The sequence below is a fragment of the Pleurodeles waltl genome, chromosome 10, assembly GCF_031143425.1.
Source record: "Pleurodeles waltl isolate 20211129_DDA chromosome 10, aPleWal1.hap1.20221129, whole genome shotgun sequence".
Taxonomy (NCBI): Eukaryota; Metazoa; Chordata; class Amphibia; order Caudata; family Salamandridae; genus Pleurodeles; species Pleurodeles waltl.
The window spans coordinates 832,618,565-832,640,930 of NC_090449.1; the positions used below are offsets into that span (position 1 = coordinate 832,618,565).

Consider the following 22,366-nt stretch of genomic DNA (forward strand, 5'->3'; position numbering starts at 1 on the left):
CTAGCACCACTACTGTCAGCAGCAGCATCCCCAGTGGGCAGCCGTCCGAGGCAGCAGGAGAAGGGCCTCCCTCCACCACTGGCAGCACCTGCACCATGGCCAGCACCGCCACCAGCAGCACAGCCGGAAGCACTGCCGCAAGCACCGCCACCTGCACTGCTGACAGTAGGACCACTACCAGCAGCAGCAGCCCCAGTGGGTAGCTGTCCGAGGCTGCAGGAGACGGGCTGGAAACTCCCACCACCACTGGCAGCACCCCCATCAGCTCCGGCACTACCACCAGTTTGCAGCCTTAGCTGCCGCAGGATGGAGTCTAGCCCTGCCTCCATGGACTATCATGCAGCCTGGTCCCTGCAAATCTCGTGCCTCAGACACCCATGTGAGGGTATGTGAACTGCCACACCCCAAGTGCTGCATCACTGGGCACAAGGCCCCTTCCCGAACCAGTGGAGATATGCATCCACTACCCCCCTCCTTGGCAGGAGGGAGCACACTGGGCACCAAGCCCCCTCCAGAACCAGTGGAGATATGCATCTACTCACCCCTATCCTTGGCAGGATGAAGCACACTGGGCACAAAGCCCCTCCAGAACCAGTGGGCAAACCACCCACTTGAGAGACTGTGGCTTTGCACTCCCCAGGACCAAGCAGTGGGCAAACCACCCACTTGAGAGACTGTGGCCCTTGCATTCCCCAGGACATCGATGTGGGCACGGAGCCCCCTCCAGGAGCAGTGGCGTTGTCCCATCTTCTGGCTGAGGTGCCCCCCGTTCCATTCCCCTCTGAGGTGCCTGTGTGTTTTCGACCTGATGCCCCTGCAGTGTTCTCTCCGTATTGAGGCAGGAGTCAAGTGTGGGCTTGGCCCATGATTTTTGGCCCAGTGGCCCACGGACATTTGAAAAGGACAATGTACGGCCTTATGTACATATTGTATATTTTTGTAAATACTGATTTTCTATTTGTTACGTATATCTGCCTATTTCTAATATATATCACTGTTTAACTCAATTCCTTTTGTCCTTGCGTTCTTCCAGGGGGCTACAGGGTGTAAATGTAATGTGGTTGCATGTGTTTGTGTGTATGGTGTTGTGGGTGAGGGTGTGGGTGGGGGTGTTGCGTGTGTGTGCCACTTTCTTTTTCCACCCCCCTCCCCTCTGTACTAGGTGCAGTACTCACCGTGGTCGTCGCTGCCGCCTTTGGTATTCCTGGTAGATGAGGAGGTAGACCAGCATGGGCAGGACCTGTAACTCGGGCTCCATGGCGTCCTGGTTCTTCGTTGAGTGTCGAGGGGTGAGAGGATTCCCTTCAGTGTTCTGTTTCCGCCGTGCTTTTGATGGTGTTGGTACCGCCCCGGAAAAGCTGGCAGATTGGCGGGTTGTGATGCGGTGGGCGGTACATTGTCTTCTACCTGTCTGCTGGCGGTGACCGCCGCGGTGTTTGTTGCTTCCGCTGTGGCAGTCGGAGTATTAAAGTGTCTGTCTGTGTTGGGAGTTTCCACCGTGATCCCATTTGTTGTTACCGCCGGCCTGTTGGCGGTATTACCGCCGCTTTAACACCGACCGCCACGGTTGTAAGGAGGGACATAATCCTTGATCTGGTGCTCCCTTGTTTCATTTGTTAGTGCATCATTGTGGTATTGTCTGTTTGAATAAGTATCCTGCTGGACATTAAGAATGGTACAAAAGCCTTTAAGGCGAGATGGACCGCCATCAGTTCCAGAACATTTATGCAGTGCAATTGCTATTTTTTGACAATTGAGCTTGTACTGTGAGATTGTGTATATGAGCTCCCCATCCTGTGGGGGAAGCGTGTGTGGCAATTCTCTGTTTTTGAAGATTCTGGAAAAAGAGGATTTCCTTCAGTATGTTACTTTTCTTGCACCACCACATCAGAGATTCTTTGGCTTGTGTGATGAGAAAGAGTGTGTCTTCCCAATTATCCTGCCAGTTAGAAAACACTGGTCTTCGAAGCACTGTTGTGAAGGTCTCATGTGGAGACATGCATTTGGAACTAGATAAATGCAAGACACAATGGACCCTAGTAGAGGTGAGATCTACTGAGCCATTGGATGCAACATTTGAAGCAGTTGGTGACATTTCTGAAAAATGGTAGACACTTTCTCCTCCAAGGATGCACTTCTCCTTTTTTTGTATCCAGAGTGGCTCCTAGATAATCGAGAAGTTGGCGAGTGTTAGACCTGACAGCCTTGGGGTGGTCATCTTCCAACTTTTTGCCTGCCTCCCTTTATTTTTCTGACTCTGTTCTTTTCTAGTTTTTAGGACTCTGTGTACTTACCATGGCTGACCAGTGGTAAAGTGCATATGCTCTACCCCCTAAACATGGTAATATTCATTCCTACACAATTGGCATACTTAATTTATCTGAAAGTCCCTAGTACATTGCACTACATGCACCCAGGGTCTGTAAATTAAATGCTACTAGTGGGCCTGCAGCAATGATTGTGCCACCCACATTAGTAGCCCCTTAACCATGTCTCAGGCATGCCATTGCAAGGTCTGTGTATGCAGTTTGACTGCCACTTCGACTTGGCATTTAAAACTACTTGCCAAGCCTTAAACACCCCCATTTCTACACATGTCACCCCTGAGGTAGGCCCTAGGTACCCCATAGGGCAGGGGGATGTATAGGTAAAAGGGAGGACATGTACTATGTGTTTTACATGTCCTGGTAGTGAAAAACTCAAACTCAAAACTCAAAGTCGTTTTCCACTACTGTGATGCCTGCTCCTCTCATGGACTAGCATTATAACTACCCTCATATACGTGGCCATGTCATGTTTAGTATTGCCATTATGGTAATAGAAAATCCTGCTTACTGGTGAAGGTGGATTTAATATTACTATTTTAGAAATGCCACTTTAAGAAAGTATAAATCTCTCTACACTTACTGCCATCTGTGCCTTACAGCCTGTCTCCACTCCATGTCTGGTCTGTGCTAGTTGACAGCTCCCCTTGTGCATTCCACCCAGACAGCCATAAACACAGGACACTCAGTCACATCTGCATTCATCTGCATACTGAATGGGTCTCACTGGGCAGGAAGGGTGGAGGGGCTCTCTCTTACATTTCAAAGGCCAGTGGCCTACCCTCACACAAAGGACTGATAACTGCCCCCCACACAGGAATCCTGGCAGACAGGACTGGGCTTAAAGGGGAACTTGTGCACTTCAAAACCACTCTTAGGTTTCCCCCACTTCAAAGGCATTTTTGGGTTTATAAAGTGGGTCCCTGACCCCACAAATCAGACACTTCTGGATCTACACCTGCACTCTGTCAGAGAAACTGCCTGGCTGCCCAAAGGACTCATCTGGACTGCTTTGCTGAGAAGGACTGCTGCCCTGCTTGTTGCCCTGCTGTCCTGTGACTTTGCTGACGGATTCTGCCTTCCCCAAAGGTGCTCTCCAAGGGCTTAGATTGAGCTTGCCTCCTGTTCTGAAGTCTCAGGGATAGCAAAGACTTAATCTACTGTCTTATAGCTAATTTTCCGACTTCAGCGACACCGGGAATGACTTCTGCAATGCCAGCACTGATGCCACAGTCTGCTCCAGCTACGTGGACATTGGTGCACGCAACGACCGTGACCTGAAATGCAAGTCTGACATGCCGCGACACCACTGACGTCACGCAGGGTCATTGCGACACTGCAAATTCCACACATCACGTCTTGCCCGACTGGAACTATTGATCCCGCAGGGTCACAAGGAACGATGCATCCCCACCGACACCGCACCAGCTCCCTCTGCAACCAGACTTAAGTTATGCGTCACCGCCACCTGCCTCGCAGTGCAGAACCGACACTTCATCTCCCCGGACGCCGCAAGGGACTGATGCCGCAAGGGACTGATGCCGCACAGGCCCAAGCGATGCCTCATCTCCCAGATTCTGTGCGACGTCTTTGTTTCTTTGTTTTCAAAAGGTACTGTACTTGGGGGTCTGTGCGACTCTGTGACTGGCGCCTGTGACGTTGGATTATGCCAACGTCAACGACACCATGGTAGCCCCAGTTGGAGCTATTGTGTTTCTAAGTGCTTTCGTGGGATTTAATCTTTAAAAATTCATAACTCTGCTTGTGTACATTGAGTTTTCATCATTTGACCTTATTTTATTCAGATAAATATCATCTATTTTTCTAAACCTGTGTGGTGTGTTTTTTTTGTTTTTTTTCACTGTGTTACTCTATGAGTTAATGTACAAATACTTTACACATTGCCTTCTAAGTTAGGCTGCCTAATCTGTGCCAAGCTACCAGAGAGTGAGCAAAGGATAATTTGTGTTGTGTTGTGACTTATCCTGACTAAGACTGTGGTCCCTACTTGGGCAAGGGTGTATACCTCTGCCAACTAGAGACCCGATTTCTAACAGTTGCAAGCTCAGACTTGTCAAGAGTTTGGTTATTATGTTGAAATCCAACTGTGCTTGAGGATAACAAGGTGCCTTTACCAGACAAACGTCTAGCTAGTGGTAAATGTAGATTTTCTTTCTCCGGAGGTGAGCTGCAAAAACAGCCATATATTTGGAAAATGTTCTGGGTGAGAACTTTAGACCGAATGGAAGGACTGTGTAGTGTTACTGGGCTTTTCCCACTGCAAATCTTAGTAATTTTCTGTGTTTCTTCACTAAAAATATGCTCCCTGGAGATCCACAGAACACATCTAGTCTCCTTTCATTAAATGTTGATACATCTGCTGTAGGGCTAGCATCCTGAATGTTTGTCTCTTGATATATTTGTTTGCCTGTGTTAGGTCGAGTATTGACCTGAACTCCGTTTGTTTGCCTTTCTTGGGTACCACAAAATATCTTGCATAGATATCTTTTCCTTTTTGAGGTGAAGGAACTGGTTCTTTTGCTCCTTTTTGGAGTATAGACTGTACCTCTTTTTTTTTTAATTGCAGCAATGGATGTTTTGGTGCCGATATTGGAGGTACTGAAGGTGGAGGATATTTTAACTGGACAGTGTAGCCGTTCTGGATGCTCTGCAAGACGCATTTGTTGGTGGTTATCAATCTCCACTCTGTTAAGCGATGTGAAACACTTCCTTCAACCGGACTAGGAAGTAGAAGAGAGGAAATGTGATTTTCACTGTTTTAATGTTGGTCATGATTTGGAAGAGAATTGACATTGTGTCTGCTGTTGTTGCTGCTGCCCTTTTGCTTGACTGTTCCTAAGATGGAACTGTTGCTGTTGATGTCAGTGTCGATGTCGATATTGCTGTTGACAACCTTTGGGACTGAGAAAAGAAGGACCATTAATTGGGTAGAACCCCCTGCCTGGACCGAAATCTATAATTTCTACTATGGTCTTGGGAACAATAAAACATTTTCTTTTTCTCTAACCGCTCAGCTTTGATGGCTTCTGCCTCTTTCTTTATTCTTCCCATTTCTTCATCAGTGTGGGTTACAAAAAGGACTGGCCCAGCGAAAGAAAGGTTCATGATTTTCAATGGAGCATCCTTATTCAGAGAAGACATCCTGCACAGATATATACCACTGCAAAACTGTTTTATGGCCAGATCTGCTCAATTTATGGATGCACTGATTTGAGACAGTTTGATGTTCTTGAACAATCTCCATGAAACCTTGTCTTCTGTCTTTAGGAAGATCATCTGCAAACACAATGAGAGATGCCAATAGCCATCTATCACTTCCGGCTAATAGAGCAGATGCACTAGAGTTCTTAAAAGTGACAGCTGCAGAGTTACATATGTTTCTTCCTAATGTAACAAGTCACTTACTTTCCTTTTCATGAGGGACTGAAGACTCTGGAGCAGAAGGATGTTCCTCTTTTATAGCAGAGACTATTACCAAGCCTGGTTTTCGATCTTGTCTTAGCTAGCTAGGATCTTGTTCTCAAGCTTTGCATTTTTTGAAAAGATAAGAAGTTGCAGCTTTAACAGTAGATAGTGTAAGGAACTTTTCTTTGGCAGGTTTTGCAAATCCCAGTACCAAATGTAAGGTAGGTCTTAGTGAAGCTCTTGGTTGCAGAGTCTCCATTATCACAGAAACAGTTGTCTGTTGCATTTGTACTTGAATGCTTAGTTTATTGGCACCTCTGTCTAGTACATCTAGACCTAAGATGTGTCACTGCTAGGGAAGTGGGAGTGTATGGAGAATAAGAGTCAGTGGAACAAGATCTAGTTGGTGAAGGAGAATGAGAAGGTGATCTCCTTCTTGAGGTCGAATGTCATGGAGAAGATGACTGCGGAGGACCTTCAGTGTGTGGTGAAGGTGTGTGGTGAAATTAATGGTCTTGACTCTAGTTCCAATGGTTGAATAACAGGACATGTTGGAGAAGTAGATCTAGGAGATAAGTTTGAAGGAGTAAGGTGTTCCTGAACAGGATCCTCTTGTGGAAATATTGAAATTGGTTTAGTCTGATTTTCTACTTCTGTTTGATGGATATCAGAAACTGAGAAAATGGAGATTTCTGACTGTCTCAAAGTCGATCTCCTTGACGTCAAGTGTTTTGATTGTGATCTTAACATTGATATCAATGAATTCGATCTCCTCGACGTTGACTGTTGTGTCGGTGTCAAGTAGTCTCACCATCAACGGTTGAGGTGTTGTGACTGCAGTCAACTTCAATGGTGGATTTAACGGTATCTGATGTGTTGCCATCAACGTTTGCGGTCCTCTCTATGGCCAGCAAGTCGGTGCCAATGCATGCTTCGATGTCAGTGGGTATTCTCTAGGGCAGTGAGACTGTCCAGAGTGGTGGCAACAATGTTTTTTATTTTCCTTTCTCTAGATCTTCCTCTAGGAGACTCTTTAGTGCAAGAGGTTCTGGGTTCAGAAGGAGGAGTCCCTTCTCTGTCCTTTGTTCTCTGTTTTTTTCTCTCTTCCTCCTGACACAGGTCCTCGGGTTCTCTTCTCAGGCAAATGCCCTTATGGTCTTTTAGGGCTCTCTTTGACATTTTGTGGAAAAATTCACACTCTTTAACTGAGTGAGAGGCAGGAAGACAGACAACACACACAGAATGTGGGTTTGATGCACAATACACTCAAAGATGTTGAATGAAGTGCAAAAAATACCTAACTTTTTGGCGCAAAAAGTTGAGAAAAACTGGGTAAAGTAACCCTGAGTGTTAAGAGATACTCTCAGCATGACCTGTTAAAATGTACTGAGATTGTGAGGCAAACTGCCAGTACAGTGCATGCTGGGAAGAAAAGCTGCTGGCTCCTTAAAATAACAGTGTACTTTCCTTACAGTCCTTAAACTCTTGACCTGATTGGCTCATTTTTTCTTTCATTTTTGTTTCTCTGTATGTGCTCAATAAGCGTTTTAGAATTAAACTCATGGTTGCCTCGTCAGAAGCTACAATGTGGTCACATTATATTGATTAGATGTCTTTTATGTTAAAGTACAGCAATTGTTGTTGTAGGGGTTTGTGGGTGATGTGGGTGTGTGTTTTATATTGTATTGGATGTGTGGGAGTGGTGTGTGTATGTGTATCAGGTGTGTGTATATTTCTAATTATCCAATGTGGTAGTGTTTTGTAAATGTGTGTGTATTTTGAGCGCGGCGGTGTGTACCGCCAATGGAATACCGCAGTTGAAAGACCGCTGTGTGGATTCGTGGGTCGTGATAGTGTGGGCGTATTTCTGTTGGTGTGACGGTGGAGGATTTATTTTCGCCAGTTTATCACTGACCTTTGGTGTGGCGGGCTTGTATGGGTGTCTGAATTTTGGCGGATTCCGTGCTGTGGGTCATAATAGCTGTGGTGGATTTCTGCTGCCGCAGCGGTGTGTTGGCGGTCTTCTGCACGGCGGTAAGCGGCTTTTACCGCCAATGTTGTAATGACCGCCTGAGTCTCTAGTTGGCAGAGCAATGTGCCCTGCCCAACTAGGAATCACAATCCTAGCCAGGGTAAGTCAGATACACACCCTAAATGAACCTGTACTCACCCTCTAGTAGCTTGGCACAGAGCAGTCAGGCTTAACTTAAGAGGCAATGCATAAAGTATTTGTGCTACACTTAAATTACGGTAACACAGTGAAAAACACCACAAAAGACTCTACACTAGTGTGGAAAAATAGAGAATATTTATCTGAGTAAAACTAGACCACAACAACAAAACTCCAATAAGTAGAAGCCCAAATATGATTTTTTGAAGATTAAATGTGAAAACAGTGCTTAGAAGTCAATAGCGGTTAAAAGATTACTTGAGGTTGCGAGGGACCAGTGCAAATCCAAAATCCAGGCCGACTATGACGGGGGTTAGGCTGGCTACAGGATTCAGACAGTTCACGCTAAAACAGTACCTTCGATGGAGCCTTTGTCGATGTTAAGAATCCACTGTGTTGTTGTCAAGTCGTGCAAAGGGGGGTCCTGCCTCGTCATCGAACTCCATGGAAGTGAATGGAAATGCATCGGCATTGAGCAGCGAAGATCGTGAATCCAATGTCTGTCGGCATCGAGCTGCACTGGGTGTTGAGGCGATGTTGCCAAGCAGCTGCTGCATCGCTTTCGAAAGGGGAGCTTTGTCGGCTCCTATTAGCACAAAGTCCTCGATGTACCTGTGCTGAGTTGGAAAAGGCCTCTCCTTCTGGCTGCAGGCAAGGAGCAGCAGGCCAACACAACAAAGCAAGTAGCACAGTGGCAGTCCCTCCTACAGCACAGCACACAGCAATCAGTAGGTCAACAGAGCAATGCAGCTGCAGAGTGTCAGTCCCTCCTGGCAGCGCAGCTGTCCTTCTTCCTGGCTAGTGTCCCTGGTTCCAGTAGAGTTGGTGGGGTTTGGGGTCCAGAACCTGTACCCAAATGTGCCTTTGAAGTGGGGGAGAATTCAAAGAGGCCTTTGAAGATCACAAGGTCCCCCTTCCCTTCCTTCCCTGGCACCAGACATTCTACAGGGAAGGGAGGAGGAGGAGGGGGGGTATGCAGCCCTTTCTGTGAGGGAAGACACAGCCCTATTCAGGTGTGTCAGCTCCTCCCACCCATCTAGCCCAGGAAGACCCATCAGCCTGGTGATGGGCCATCAGGTAGCAAATGTCACACCCAAGCTCCCTTTGTGTGTGACTGTCTAGAGGGAATGCACAAAGCCTAGCTGCCATCCACCCCAGACGTGCATTCAGAGACAGGCAAAGGCACAGAACGGTTAAAGTAAGAAAATACCAACCTTCTATAAGTGGAATATTCAGACTTACAATATAAAATCCGACTTCACAATAAGTTGTGATTTTAAATTGTGAGTCCAGAGACACCAAACTCTACATTTCTATCCTTTCCCAACTGAAAGTTACACTTAAAGGATGCTTCGGGGTAACCCCAATTGTAATCTATGGTAGAGATGGGCCTTGGAGTAATGGGAAATTAATTTAGCAGGTTTTCACTACTTGGACATTTTAAACTTAAAAGGACATGTTCATCTTTTTAAATATACTGCACTATGCCTTTGTGGCTAACTAGAGCCTATCTCAGGGGTGACTTAAATGTGATAAAAGGAAGGTTTGAGCCTGGCAAATGGGCGCACTTGCCAGGTCGGAATGGCAGTTTAAAACTGCACACACAGGCCATGCAGTGGCAGGACTGAGACATATTTGAAAGGCTACTGTAGTTGGTGGCACAATCAGTGCTGCAGGCCAACTAGTATCATTTAGTTTCAAGGCATTCACTTTACTAGGGGAGTACAAGTAAATTAAATATGCACAATTGTGGAGAAGCCACTGTTACCATGTTTAGAGTACAGAGCACCTGCACTCTAGCACTGGCTCCTAAAGTCTGCAAAAATTAGTCAGAAAAACAGGTCATTAGAGGGCAAATATTAGGGGAAACCACAGCAAAGATGCTAAGTCTACCACTGGCAACTGCTACATGTCTATGGACAACCACCCCTTCCAGTCTAAAGTGACCTTGGCCATAGGAAATCAATACCCTTCACCCCACACCCCCAATAGACATTCCCTATTCTGAAGAGCCTGTTAAACGTGACACACTCTTGCATGTCAAAGAAATAAACTTTTTTGAATTTTGAAGAGATTTTGTGATATTTTTGCATTATGTTTGTTCTACGATGTGCACGGCAAACAATTTCATGGCTCAGCTTCAGCAAAGATTCTTCAAGCCAAGCCAGACCTATGGCTCAGCTCTGGCTTAGCCTGCCCTAATATTTTGCCTGCACTCCCTCAATTTGTGACTCTGGCTTAGTACATGGGGTCATCAATCACTTAATAAAATTATTTGTAAACGTTGAGGACTAGAAACATGAAGCCCTGCCCGCATGCATCAATTTGACAACTCTACCACCAAGGTTTCTTGTAGCAAAGATGAAAAAGAGTGTGTGCAGTGGAAATAAATTTAAACTAAGTGATTCCAGAGCAGGGACACCTGACCATTGCGTTGTACATGACTAGTCATGTGATCCAGAGAAAATGACCAGGCATGGGTGGGACAGCCGGAGCGTAGCTTCAGCAAGAGTATTTGGTTTGTGACACGTCAAAAGCATTCTTGGATTGGTAGTTATGGATGGGGGGTCTAAGTCGGGTGCGGTTTGTCTGTGCAGTTTTTTGTTATTGTTCTCATTTGACTAAGAGGTATTAACTTGTTCATTTTTGGATCAGGATCTTAAAAACATATAGTCACTGGTTTGAAAAAAGGAGTAAATCTGTACCCATGGAAGGACTCTGTGAATGGATGCAAATTTACTACTTTTTGAAATTCATAAACATCAGCAGCAGTAAGCTTGGAAAGCTGCATCAGTCTCATTTTTCCAGGCATACTATTGGCAATCAAACACCCAAAAGGTGATGGGATGAATGCGTGCAAATAGTCTGACCAGTGCCAGTCACTTGGGTAGCATTTCAAACCATCATTTATTTGGCCATTGTGTCACTGTAGGCAGAGAGGGGGACAGGGACATTGATTCATCCAGTGTACACTCTCCCTAATCGTTATGTTGAAAAAATAAAGTACACTGTTCCAAAAGAGAAAGGAAAACACAGCTCTCTCAGGCACTTCTAAATATAGAACCAAAAGACCTCACACATCTGTACGATGTCATGCTTCATCACTGGGCTTGCTCCACGTCAGACCGGCACTGCAATGTCTGACGGGCCCCTCAAAGGGGCTCTTTGCCGGAGATCTTTTGTGATAATCTGTGCCAAAATATGGAAAAATAGGAGTAAATTTAAACCTATACGTTACAGAGAAAGAAAAAAGAGCTGGAGAGAAAAAAATATATATATTAAAATTGGCTCAGCCACCCACTTGAAAAACAGATTTTATTAAGCGAGAAAGGAACCGGTCAAGATTAAAAAAACATGCAGAGTGAGAGGGAAATCTTGACCCCGCACTCTATGAAAAGAGAGGAAAAAGAAATTGCTACAATAAGTCAACATGTTTCGCAACTTAAAAAGTCCAAACGGATCACTTGGCGCTTCATCAGGATTATATACAATAACCTTCTCCTAAGCTTACAGTGCAAACTACACTCAGTTCATCTATACTGGATATGCAAAAAACAAAAAATGGGTGAAAGTTACTCGCATCAGTTCTATGTCTAATAGATAAAAACTGAGAGAAAAAAGCTTTTTGGGAACGCAGCCCCGGTGTAGATCTCCGGCGACAGACTGTTGTTGACAATAAACAACATCAATCTACAGGCTTGCTTTTTCCCGTTGAGCCCTGTCCCTAGTTAAAGATGGTTTGTGCCAAAGTAAGTCAGTAAAGATTAAAATAAGTTACTTACCTGTAACTGTGGTTCTCCAGTATTGGTATCTTTCATAGATTCACATGCTTGAATCATTCCCCGTCGTCGAAGTGGGAGTCCCACGGTACATAGAAAGCAATAAATAGATAAAGAAAAACTTTCTTTTTTTTTTTTTTTTCCACTGTAGTCAATAGGAAAAAACACATTCAGTTTTGTAACTATCAGCCTCATTAGAAAAGGCCCAAACTTCAGCCAATCAGGCGAGACCACCCCTTTAGAATCCTCAGCACAGAGGCTCAGTCTCTCAGATTTCTCCGCACTAGTGATTACACGAAAATAAAAGAGGTGAGCCCCTATGGGGAGAAGGGTGGGTCGCATGTGAATCTATGAAAGATACCAATACTGGAGAACAACAGGTAAGTAACTTATTTTCTTCTCCAGTATTGTGGTATCTTTCATAGATTCACATGCTTGAATCAGAGTAGTCAGCAGTAAGAAAGATGGTTGAGTTCTGAACACCAGAAGCATGTCTGTTCACAATTCTTCCTATGTGAACTCACATAGGTAGTTAAATTATGATTATATACATGAATATATACATATACAGATATATATACCTACATGAAAAATATTAGTCTGGTAATACATAGAGGATGGAGGGTAAAGAGATTATTAGCTCACCTTATGCAAATAAATTACGTAACACTGCTTGTCCTACCACGGCATCCATTCTGTCAGTAGCTTCCAGGCAGTAGTGCTGGGTGAAGGTGTGGGCACGTGTCCACGTTGCCGCTCTGCAGATCTGGCTCAGAGGGACTCCTGCGAATAGAGCTGCCGAAGTGGATACCGCTCTAGTGGAGTGCGCTCTGACATTGGATGATAACGGTTTCCCTGCTAACTGGTGGCAGAGTTGTATGGCAGAAGAGATCCAGCGTGCTATGGTCTGCTTAGTAACGGCCTTGCCTCTATTGATCCGCCCATAACTAATAAACAGTTGTTCAGATTTACGGAAACTGCTAGTCCTTTGTATATAGAATTTTAAACATCGTTTAATGTCTAGAGAATGTAATGCGCGCTCCGCTGGAGTTTGCGGATTTGGAAAAAAGTTTCTCAAAACCACTGGCTCATTTAGATGAAAAGTCGATGGAACCTTGGGGATACATTTTGGATTAGTTCTTAGAATGACCACCTCTGATTTGAATTGGAGAAACGGTGGTGAGACTGTGAAAGCCTGGATATCACTAACCCTCTTCGCTGAGGTGAGGGCCAGAAGGAGGGCTGTTTTCAAAGAAATATATTTGAGGTCTGCCTTATGAATGGGCTCAAACAGATGCTTCATTAATTGGGTGAGCACAATATTTAAATGCCATGGAGGGGGAGGACGGTGAATCGGTGGAAACATCCTGAACAAGCCCTTTAGAAATTGCTTTGTTATCCAGGATGACCATAAAGATGGTGAGTGAGATGTTCGTCGGAAACGGGATATAGCAGCGAGGTGGACCCTGATAGACGAATGGGAAAGGCCTGATTTAGCTAAATGCAACAGACATGGTAGAATCTGTTCAGGAGAGGACTTTAGAGGATGAACATTGGAAGTTGAACACCATATGCAAAACCTTTTCCACTTGAACTCATACGTCCTGTTTGTAGATTGAGCCCTGGCACAGGCAAGTACCTCCCTGCAATCTGAAGGGATATCTAGACCGTCAAATTCATAGAATTCAGGAGCCAGGCTGATAATCGAAGAGATGTCGGGTTGGGATGACGGACCTGCCCCTGATTCGTTGTTAACAAGTCCGGCAGTGTTCTCAGCCGTATGTGAGGCTGCTCCAAGAGTAATAGAAGTTCTGTGAACCAAAACTGGCGTGGCCATTTGGGAGCAATTAATAGAAGCCGGCATGGCTCCCTCTTCATTTTCTGCAGAAGTCTCGGGATGAGTTGAAGCGGGGGAAAAGTGTATGCATAAATCCCTGACCATCTGATCAAAAACGCATTCCCCTTTGATCCCTTCTGCGGTCGACAGCTTGCGAAGTGTTGGCATTTCTTGTTGTCTCTGGTCGCGAACAGATCCAGACTGGGCTTGCCCCAACGACGAAAGAGGCGGTCGAGAACTGACTGATTGAGTTCCCATTCGTGGCAGCTGGTTCGAGTCCTGCTTAAGGCATCTGCCCAGGTGTTGGAGATCCCCGGGAGATGTTCTGCTCTGATGGATATCTGATGCTGAATCACCCAATGCCACAGTTTCTGTGTTTCTAACGACAATGCCTGCGATCTTGTGCCCCCCTGTTTGTTGAGGTAATGCATGACTGTGGTGTTGTCTGTTCTTATCAAGACTGAGGAACCCCTGATGTTGGTGAGGAAGGACTTGAGTGCCAAGGAAACTGCTCTTAACTCCAATACGTTTATGTGAAGAGTCGACTCCTGAGTGGACCATTTCCCTCTCACTGATAGATATGGTAAATGTGTGCCCCATCCCTCTAAAGATGCATCTGTTGTTATAATATGCACTGGCTTGTCCTTCAGGAATGAGAGACCTTCCGAGATGAGGGGGGTATCCTTCCACCATTTGAGAGCTTGTTTTGCTGATGGGGTTATCCGAACTACATCGTTGAAAGATCCTTCTATTTGTTTCCATTGATTGTCTAATTGCTATTGAAGTGTTCTCATGTGCAGACAACAGTTTTCTATCAATGGAATGCAAGACGAAAGCATCCCCAGAAAAGACTTGTAAGTCCGAACAGAAGCGGACCTTCTTTTGCTGAGACGTGTTGCTAGATCTTGAAGTCTCTTTCGTCTGTCGTGCGAAGCAAAGGCTCTTGCTTGCACTGTGTCCAAGACGGCTCCTAGAAAGATGATGTTCTGGGAAGGATCTAGATGAGACTTAGGGTAATTGACTGTTAAGCCTAGTGTCCCAAAGAGAGATAAACATGTCTTCGTGTCCCTGGCAGCTTTTGTCGTTGTTCGTGCTTTTATTAGCCAGTCGTCTAAGTACGGGAACACCTGTATCCCTAGTTGCCTGAGGTAGGCTGCAACTGGTGCCAAAAACTTGGTGAATACTCTTGGGGCCGATCTGAGGCCAAAGGGCAACACTCTGAACTGGTAATGAGTGCCTGCAACCCTGAATCGTAAGAATTTCCGATGACTGGGGTGAATGGGAATGTGGAAATATGCGTCCTGGAGATCTAAGGATGTCATAAAATCCCCCCGGTTGAGTAGGCGTAGGACGTCTTGTAGGGAGATCATGCGAAAAGATTGCTTCTTGAGGTATTTGTTGAGAGAACGAAGATCTAAAATAGGTCTCCAGTCTCCTGTCTTTTTCCGTATAAGGAAGAAGCGGGAGTAAAAACCTGTTCCCCTCTGGTACTTTGGTAGGATCTCTATTGCTCCCTTCTCCATTAAGATAGCAATCTGCGCCAGAAGTTCTCTTGGTGGTACATGAGGGGGAGGCTGATTGAGTTCTCGTGTATGTCCTCGGTTGACAATATCGAGCACCCATTTGTCTGAAGTAATTTGGGACCACTGGTGGAGGAACTTGGAAATTCTGCCCCCTATTAGAGTGTTGGTATAGGGGTTGGATGCAGGCATCTGATGAAGGTCAGTGCTTCCTTGCTGCCTCTTTGGCTTTATAAGTCGACTTTCCTCTCGCTTGCTGTCTGAAATGTGTGGATGACTGCTGTCGAAAGGTATGTGGTTGTTGCTGGCCAAAGGTGGAACGAAACTGTCCCTGGTAAGAAGAGTATTGACGGTATTGATGTGCGTCGCCTCTATAAGAAAAGGTTCCTCTCCCTCTCGCTCCCCGAAAGGGCTGTCTTTTGTATTGTAATGCTGCCAGAGATCTGGCTGTCTCTGTGTCTGTTTTAATAGATTGCAAAGCATCATCTACATGCTTGCCGATCAAGAGTTCACCATAATATGGCATGTCTAGTATCTTTAATTGTACCTCTGGTCTAAACGATGTAGCTTTCAGCCACCCTTGACGCCTGAGTACGGCTGCTCCGGCTAACTGGCGAAAACCTGTAGACGAGACGTCTATGGCACAGTCTATTATCTCAGCCGAGATCTTCTCACCCGCCTGTAAAATCTTTCACGCTTCTGCTCTACTATCTTCCGGTAATAGATCTATAAACTGCGACATATCGGACCACATCTGACGGTCGTACCTTCCTAGGATTGCTAGGGAATTTGCTGCTCTGACTGTAGTGGCCCCCATCGTTGATAACTTTTTCCCAATCGAATCCAACCGTCGTCCCTCTTTATCTGGGGGGGCAGTCAAAGATGAAGATGGATTTCTGGACCTTCTCTGAGCTGCCTGTGATATGACCGAGTCTGGTTTAGGGTGACTAACCAAACATGCTGGAGAATTGTCCGGTGCTTTATATTTCTTCTCAAGTCTCGGTAATACTGCTGGTATGGAGGATGGAGTCTGCATGACCTTAAGCCCCTCTTCCCAAATGAAGTCAACAATGGGTATAGCTTTTACTGACTTCCTAGTATCCTCCTTGAAGTCATATAGAAAACAGTCTGACTGCTTTGATGTTATTGGCAGTTGAAATCTTTTTGCAGCTCTTTCCATCACACTATGAAAACCACCAATATCCTGCGGTGGAGAGTCGACTGGTGGAGGCGTAGAAGGAGATGGTGTTTGAATTTGATATTCATCCCATTCTGGAATGATTGAGTCAGTGTCCTGAATTTCACCTTCTTCCTGCTCATCCTCAGACGTAGGTGGATCAACATCCTGTCCAGATGAAGGACCTGGGATAGGTTCCGTAGACTCAGATGGTCGAACAGGGGTGGATATTGGCGTATGCGGAGGTTGCACCGGGGTAGAGGAGCCAGGTGGAGGAAATCTAGAATAATAGTCCTGCATCATTTGCTGTAGGTTAGCTATCAAAGAGACAGGCATCTGAACCGTCTGCTCCTGCTGCTCTTGAGGTTGCAGGTGACTCTGCCTCTGCTGATCTAAATAAAGCTGGTCACTTTCCTCTTCATCCTCCTCCTGACATTTAATACGTAGTTCTGAGGGGCTACGTGCCACCGGGAAAAAAACATCATCCGAATATACATCATCTTCCTCCTCCTTGTCAGCAAAGAGATGTTGCGGAGGTACTGGTGTAACTTTACTAGGTGAGGTATGGTACGGTAGTAGGAGAGAAGACTTGCTTTTTATTGGTAGAATTCTCTGAGGGAGGGAAGGAGATGCTCCAAAATGCTTGGGTATAGGATCAGGAAATTGAGCCGTCGAGGGCGTTGTCGTCGCCGGTGCGTTCGTCGATGGTGTTCTCGTCGACGGTGTAGGCGTCGACGGAGCCGTCGGCAGTGGAGCCGTCATCGGTGATGCGAGCGTCGATGAAGTTGCCGTCGACGTTGCCAATGTCGATTAAATTTCCGTCAACGGGGCTGCCGTCGACGGAGGTGCCGTCGACGGGTGTGTCGTCGATGGAGTAGTCGTCTCTGAGGGCAAAATGGATTGCCGCGCCATCGCTGCTTCCGTCGGTGGGATCGTCGACGAAGAGCCCCGGAATTTACCCGATGAGTGCGTCGACGATAGAGACTTCATCTTCTTACCCGTTGACGGTTTCTTTGCGATCTTCAAGGTGTGAGCAGGTGAGGGACCGTATTTTAAGCTCACCGACGTTATAGTCGTAGATGACAGTGGAGACGAGGAAACAATCATTGGCGACGACGGAGCCGTAAACGTGGCTGTCGCTGTTGTCGTCGATGAAGGAAGACCTGCCGTCGACGATGCGCTCGTCGACGGTGTCGTCGACGGTGTGGATATCCTGGACGTCGACGGTGGCAGGGAACTCGAAGATCTTTTGAGCTTCTTTGAGGAGGAAGCAGGTGTAGATGGCTCTGAACGAACCTTACCACCAAGTTCCCTGGATGTTGAAGCGTGTTCCTCAGGTCTGTCCTTAAATGCATGCAGCTTCTTGGCTGACATACTGCTCTTGGGGGAGAAGCTCTCCACAGACTTTTTCCTCTTCTTTGAGGCCACTGATGTGTCGCTGTCCTCCTCCTCAGAAAAAGCTTCTCTGGCTTTTCTTTTCTGAAGCCAAAGTAAGAGCCTGGCTTCTCTGTCTCTGAGAGTCTTGTTGGGAAAAGTCCTGCAGATTTTACAGTCCTTGACCTTATGCTCTGGATGGAGACAGTATATGCATTCCTTGTGCGGGTCCTCACAATGAAGCCTTAACTTTCCACAAGTCCCACAAGGTCTAAACAAACCTTTTCTTGCTGTAGACATGATGGAAGAAGTACTACAGTAAGAACAAAAGTGAAAGCTGAAGAATATCTCTTGAAGAGAAAGTAAACATAGCAGAGCTCAGGGAGACTCCCTTACACACGACGTGCGGTAGAAAATCGGAGAGACTGAGCCTCTGTGCTGAGGATTCTAAAGGGGTGGTCTCGCCTGATTGGCTGAAGTTTGGGCCTTTTCTAATGAGGCTGATAGTTACAAAACTGAATGTGTTTTTTCCTATTGACTACAGTGAAAAAAAAAAAAAAAAAAGTTTTTCTTTATCTATTTATTGCTTTCTATGTACCGTGGGACTCCCACTTCGACGACGGGGAATGATTCAAGCATGTGAATCTATGAAAGATACCACAATACTGGAGAAGCTCAATTACAAATCAGAGTGCATTGCAATAAATATTGCAGATAATGTGCCTGGTAACTATCAAGTGTATCAATACGCGTATGACCCCACTCCTCCACTATGCTTCTTCATGGACTGCATGTTTAACGCCATGGGCTGGCTTTTCTTCTGTCAGTGTTCTCTGTGAGGACAAATGTTTGGTGAATTAAAACATTTTCCGTAAAGTCACAATGAGAGCGGTGGTTACATGTATTTGTAGACATTAGATGCATCTGTGACCAAGCTGTAGGTTAGTTGTAACTTATTTTCTTGTTACTTGTATGGTGACCAAGGTGAAACGGACAATGTATACTATCAATGCAGCAATGTATTTGCTTTGATATGCACAACCACAATCCTGCCGAATAACGCCTTAATTTGTCAAAGAGAATGAATAGTGGTTTTGAGTGCCTCCCCCCCAAAAAAAATTGAAACTGAGGACCTATAAAAATATAAAAGCCATGCGCTGCTCAAATCTTGTCCTGATAACTGTAGGAGCCAGCAGCAACTAAACTTGGATAAATACTCATGTTGCTGTAGTGTGGGGTTCTTGTAAGACTTTTAAATTAGCGGTGGGTGAGAACAATTTTGCTAGAGCATTACTTGTGTGCCCAAGTAGCACCCCCTTAATCCCTATCTTTTTAGATCTTGGTTTTAATCGTATCTCTGCTATGATAGCTTTAAAACCATTACTCTTTTGGGTAAGAATTTGGACGACCCCCCAGCTTGTTGTTTACAGAGATTCTCTTCTTGATCTTTTAAAAGGACCCAATGTAACATCAATCCCATGGTTCAGGCTTGTTTTTAAGTGGTTTTGTATCCTGGGGCTCTGGAACTATTGGGAGATTCCACAGGATTTATAGAAGTCCCATAAATTGTCCTTGAAAAAAGTATATTTGTCCTATGTTAGGAACAATAACCTTCTTGGCTCATCACATGGACAATTGACCAATACTTTTCTTGGTCTTAAATGGTATCCTGAGTTTGAGCCTTTTTTAGATCTCATCCCTAATATTTCGGGGAAGAGCTTGTACGTTCGCTTTCGTTATGGGTGTTCACCACTTCTTTCTTCTGTTAATAGTAGGAGGCCATCGCCGACACTTAGACTATGTCCATGCTGTAAAACTGCTTTGGAAACAGTTGAACATTTTATGTTCTTCTGTACAGCGTATACCCTTCCCCGTAGTAAGTGGATTCGCCCAGTTTGTCAGATGTTGGGCTTTAGGCAATTTGCTACAGCTCTGAGGATCTTAAAGAGCTTCTGTTATTCTGATCCATACAGTTAGTAGGTTTCTTGAGGCTGCATGGTATATACGAATTCATTTTTTAAAACTGTTGTAGTTTACAATTAGGCACGCTTTGGGATATGAACTGACAGATTTTATTGGTTTTACTGTTAATAATGAATGATGTTCTTATTGCTTGCTGTTTATTTCTTTTTTATTGAAGCATATTGTATATGTAATTATATGAACAATGTTTTTTCTTTTTTGCTTAAATGGTTTACGACTGAATAAAGCTTGTGTTATATTGAACTCATGTTGGAAAGATCCCCAGCAAAATCAAGAGTGGTACACCTTTTTAATTACAAAAAAGAAATAATTAAGCTTTGGAAATGTATACCTGCAGCTGTCTTTCTGTAATCTTTCTGTGAAGTATCTGGAGGCACTTGGTGAAATCTGTGAAGTCCTGATTCGGTGTTTCAATCAACTCACATCCCTGTACACCCCAAGCAAGAAAAGAAAGCAACATTAATTAAAAAAACAGTAAAACTTGAAATCATGTATTTCATGTCTACAACCAAAACATTTCAACATACTTATTTTATTAACGTTTATATTTTATAATATGTTCCTGAGACAGTTAAGTGGCTGGTGTCAGCCCTTGGTGTAGAGCTGGCTGGCTAAACCAATCGGAACTCAGCTGTCACATCACATATCATAATAATTTTAAGAGGGGCACCAGCATTCAGCACATTCTAGCAGGTTCTAGCAAGCTTCCCTAAACTTTCACTGTGTAATGATACGCCTGGCACTCCAGAGTCTGAATAAATAGCTGACGGTACTGTTGAAGCAGATATGCTAATTAGAAATTATTAATGAATGTTTATGTGTTTTGATTAACAAAAGTTCATAGAGCAATTAATTGCAGAGAAAATAATGTGCACGTTTGAAAATGTGCCCATGGAGAGTGACAGCCACTTATACAAAAGTTGTACTAAAATAATAAAAAATGCGTGAAATAATGAAAATATGTAATAATAATGTAGTAGTATGTCATATTAAGATGTATAGCCTATGTTTTGCATTATATTGTAGAGTTAACTTAGCCGAAGTTGTGTCCTAGTCTTTCCAGGCATCATGCAGGAGCCAAATAATAAACGTACAACGTAGAAGCTGCTGGTGCATTGAACTGACCGCGAACCGTTTGCTGTTTAATAAAATTTGCTTTGCTAGAGTTTTCTGCAATGTACTGATGGACAGGAGATAATGGAACTAAAATGTTACAATTTGGGGTAAGGCAGACTCAATGTACTTTCCCAGGACTCAAACAATAGAGACACTGACTGGAGAAGAAGATGCAACATTTTCGATACCTGATAAGCCGGATGATGAGGACATCGTACAGTGAACCAATCAATGAACTGAGAACGGCGAAATATTAGAATTCTTAAATTTGCAAAAATAAAATTATTGGATAGAGTCACAACTGGTGATTAATTAACCAATTGGGAATTAGGGGGATGGACTGAAAAACTCTAATAAAAAGTCATGACAAGGGACTAAAACTTTAGAAGCGGGATACGATGTGAGGTGCAGATTGCGAGGGGAGAGTTGATGACACCAGGAGATGCGATTCGAGATTCTGACATCGGGCTCATGCGCTGAGAGTCTGATGTGTTCCTGATCAATTGATGACCTGAAGACGAAGACTGACTTGTTGCTGATCCATTCCGTGGATAGGTAGCTATGACAATGTGACTGTTTAACTTTTGTGCCTTTTATTCTAGGCACCAACTGTGATGTTTTTTTTTTATAGTTTATCTTCTAGCTAGATGTTTTCCAAATTCACGTTTCTAAATAGTTTTTCGCATGAAGACCCACATGAGGATGCAAATCTGGGATAGGTAGGGTTTCAATGGGTGACTTGACAGTGATAAATGATTGATGAATTGATTGCTGAACTCTGCTAATAATGTTGATATATTCATCTTTGATCGCTTTTTCAGAAGCATTAGAGCATATGTTTTCTCAAGTTCTGATTAGATTATGTTATTGGTGGTCGCTAATAAACTAATTCTGAGCTGACTGAATAAAGTTTGAATTAACTGATGTCATTAGAATTGTAACTAATAGGGAAATAAAAACTGTTAAAACGTATATTGAGTTATGGTTATTCATGAATTGAAGATAAAATTGTCTAATAATTAATGATTCTCTTCGTGGTTATTGATTGGTTAAATTGAATATTGATAACATTGGTCACTACATGGCTAGGAAACTTAATGCAATCCAAAAGGTTCATCAGCCTATAAGCGTCCCCTTGTAAGTTTACTTTCTAAGAACCAGGCGCGCTAGCAGTACTCTCATTCTCTACCTGAAAGGGCTACGAAACCCCTTGCCGCACAATATAAAATAGGACCAGTTAGTAACACGCAATTCTGTTGCTGTCAGGCACCACTAGTTTGCTGAGTGCCTAAGACCATGGGGGGATAATAATATCTTCATGTATGCAGGAGTGGAAATTTCTAACAAATGATTTTTATTAATCAATAATGCATTGACCATTGATGAACTAATATGTGAAAAACTGGTGACTTTTGTAAATGGTCACCATAATTCATTTTGTTCTCTGTTTAGGCAAACATCAGCTAAAATGGCAGTTATTTTCCATTGCTCAATGCCTACCTTAAAAGAATGTGATTAATAGCTTATAGACGTGTAGACAGCTACCCCTAGTGGGTCTTTGTGTTATGTTTTACAAGGTCAGATTTATTAGGTCATTATTCGAGTTTGACTGTTCTCTTGTTTAAAATAGTCACTAATGTGTGGTTTCTTCCTTGAGAAT

At 44.2% G+C, this 22,366-nt stretch overlaps 1 protein-coding gene across 2 annotated transcripts in view; it reads right to left on the reverse strand.

Annotated features, from left to right (window-relative positions):
- TPK1 (thiamin pyrophosphokinase 1) overlaps window positions 1-22,366 on the reverse strand; it is a 1,483,703-nt gene that overhangs the window by 1,069,214 nt on the left and 392,123 nt on the right. For both annotated transcript variants that reach the window (XM_069211507.1, XM_069211506.1), the window contains exon 6: window positions 19,922-20,017. In XM_069211507.1, the coding sequence (XP_069067608.1) occupies window positions 19,922-20,017 (96 nt within the window). The remainder of the gene's footprint in view (window positions 1-19,921; window positions 20,018-22,366) is intronic.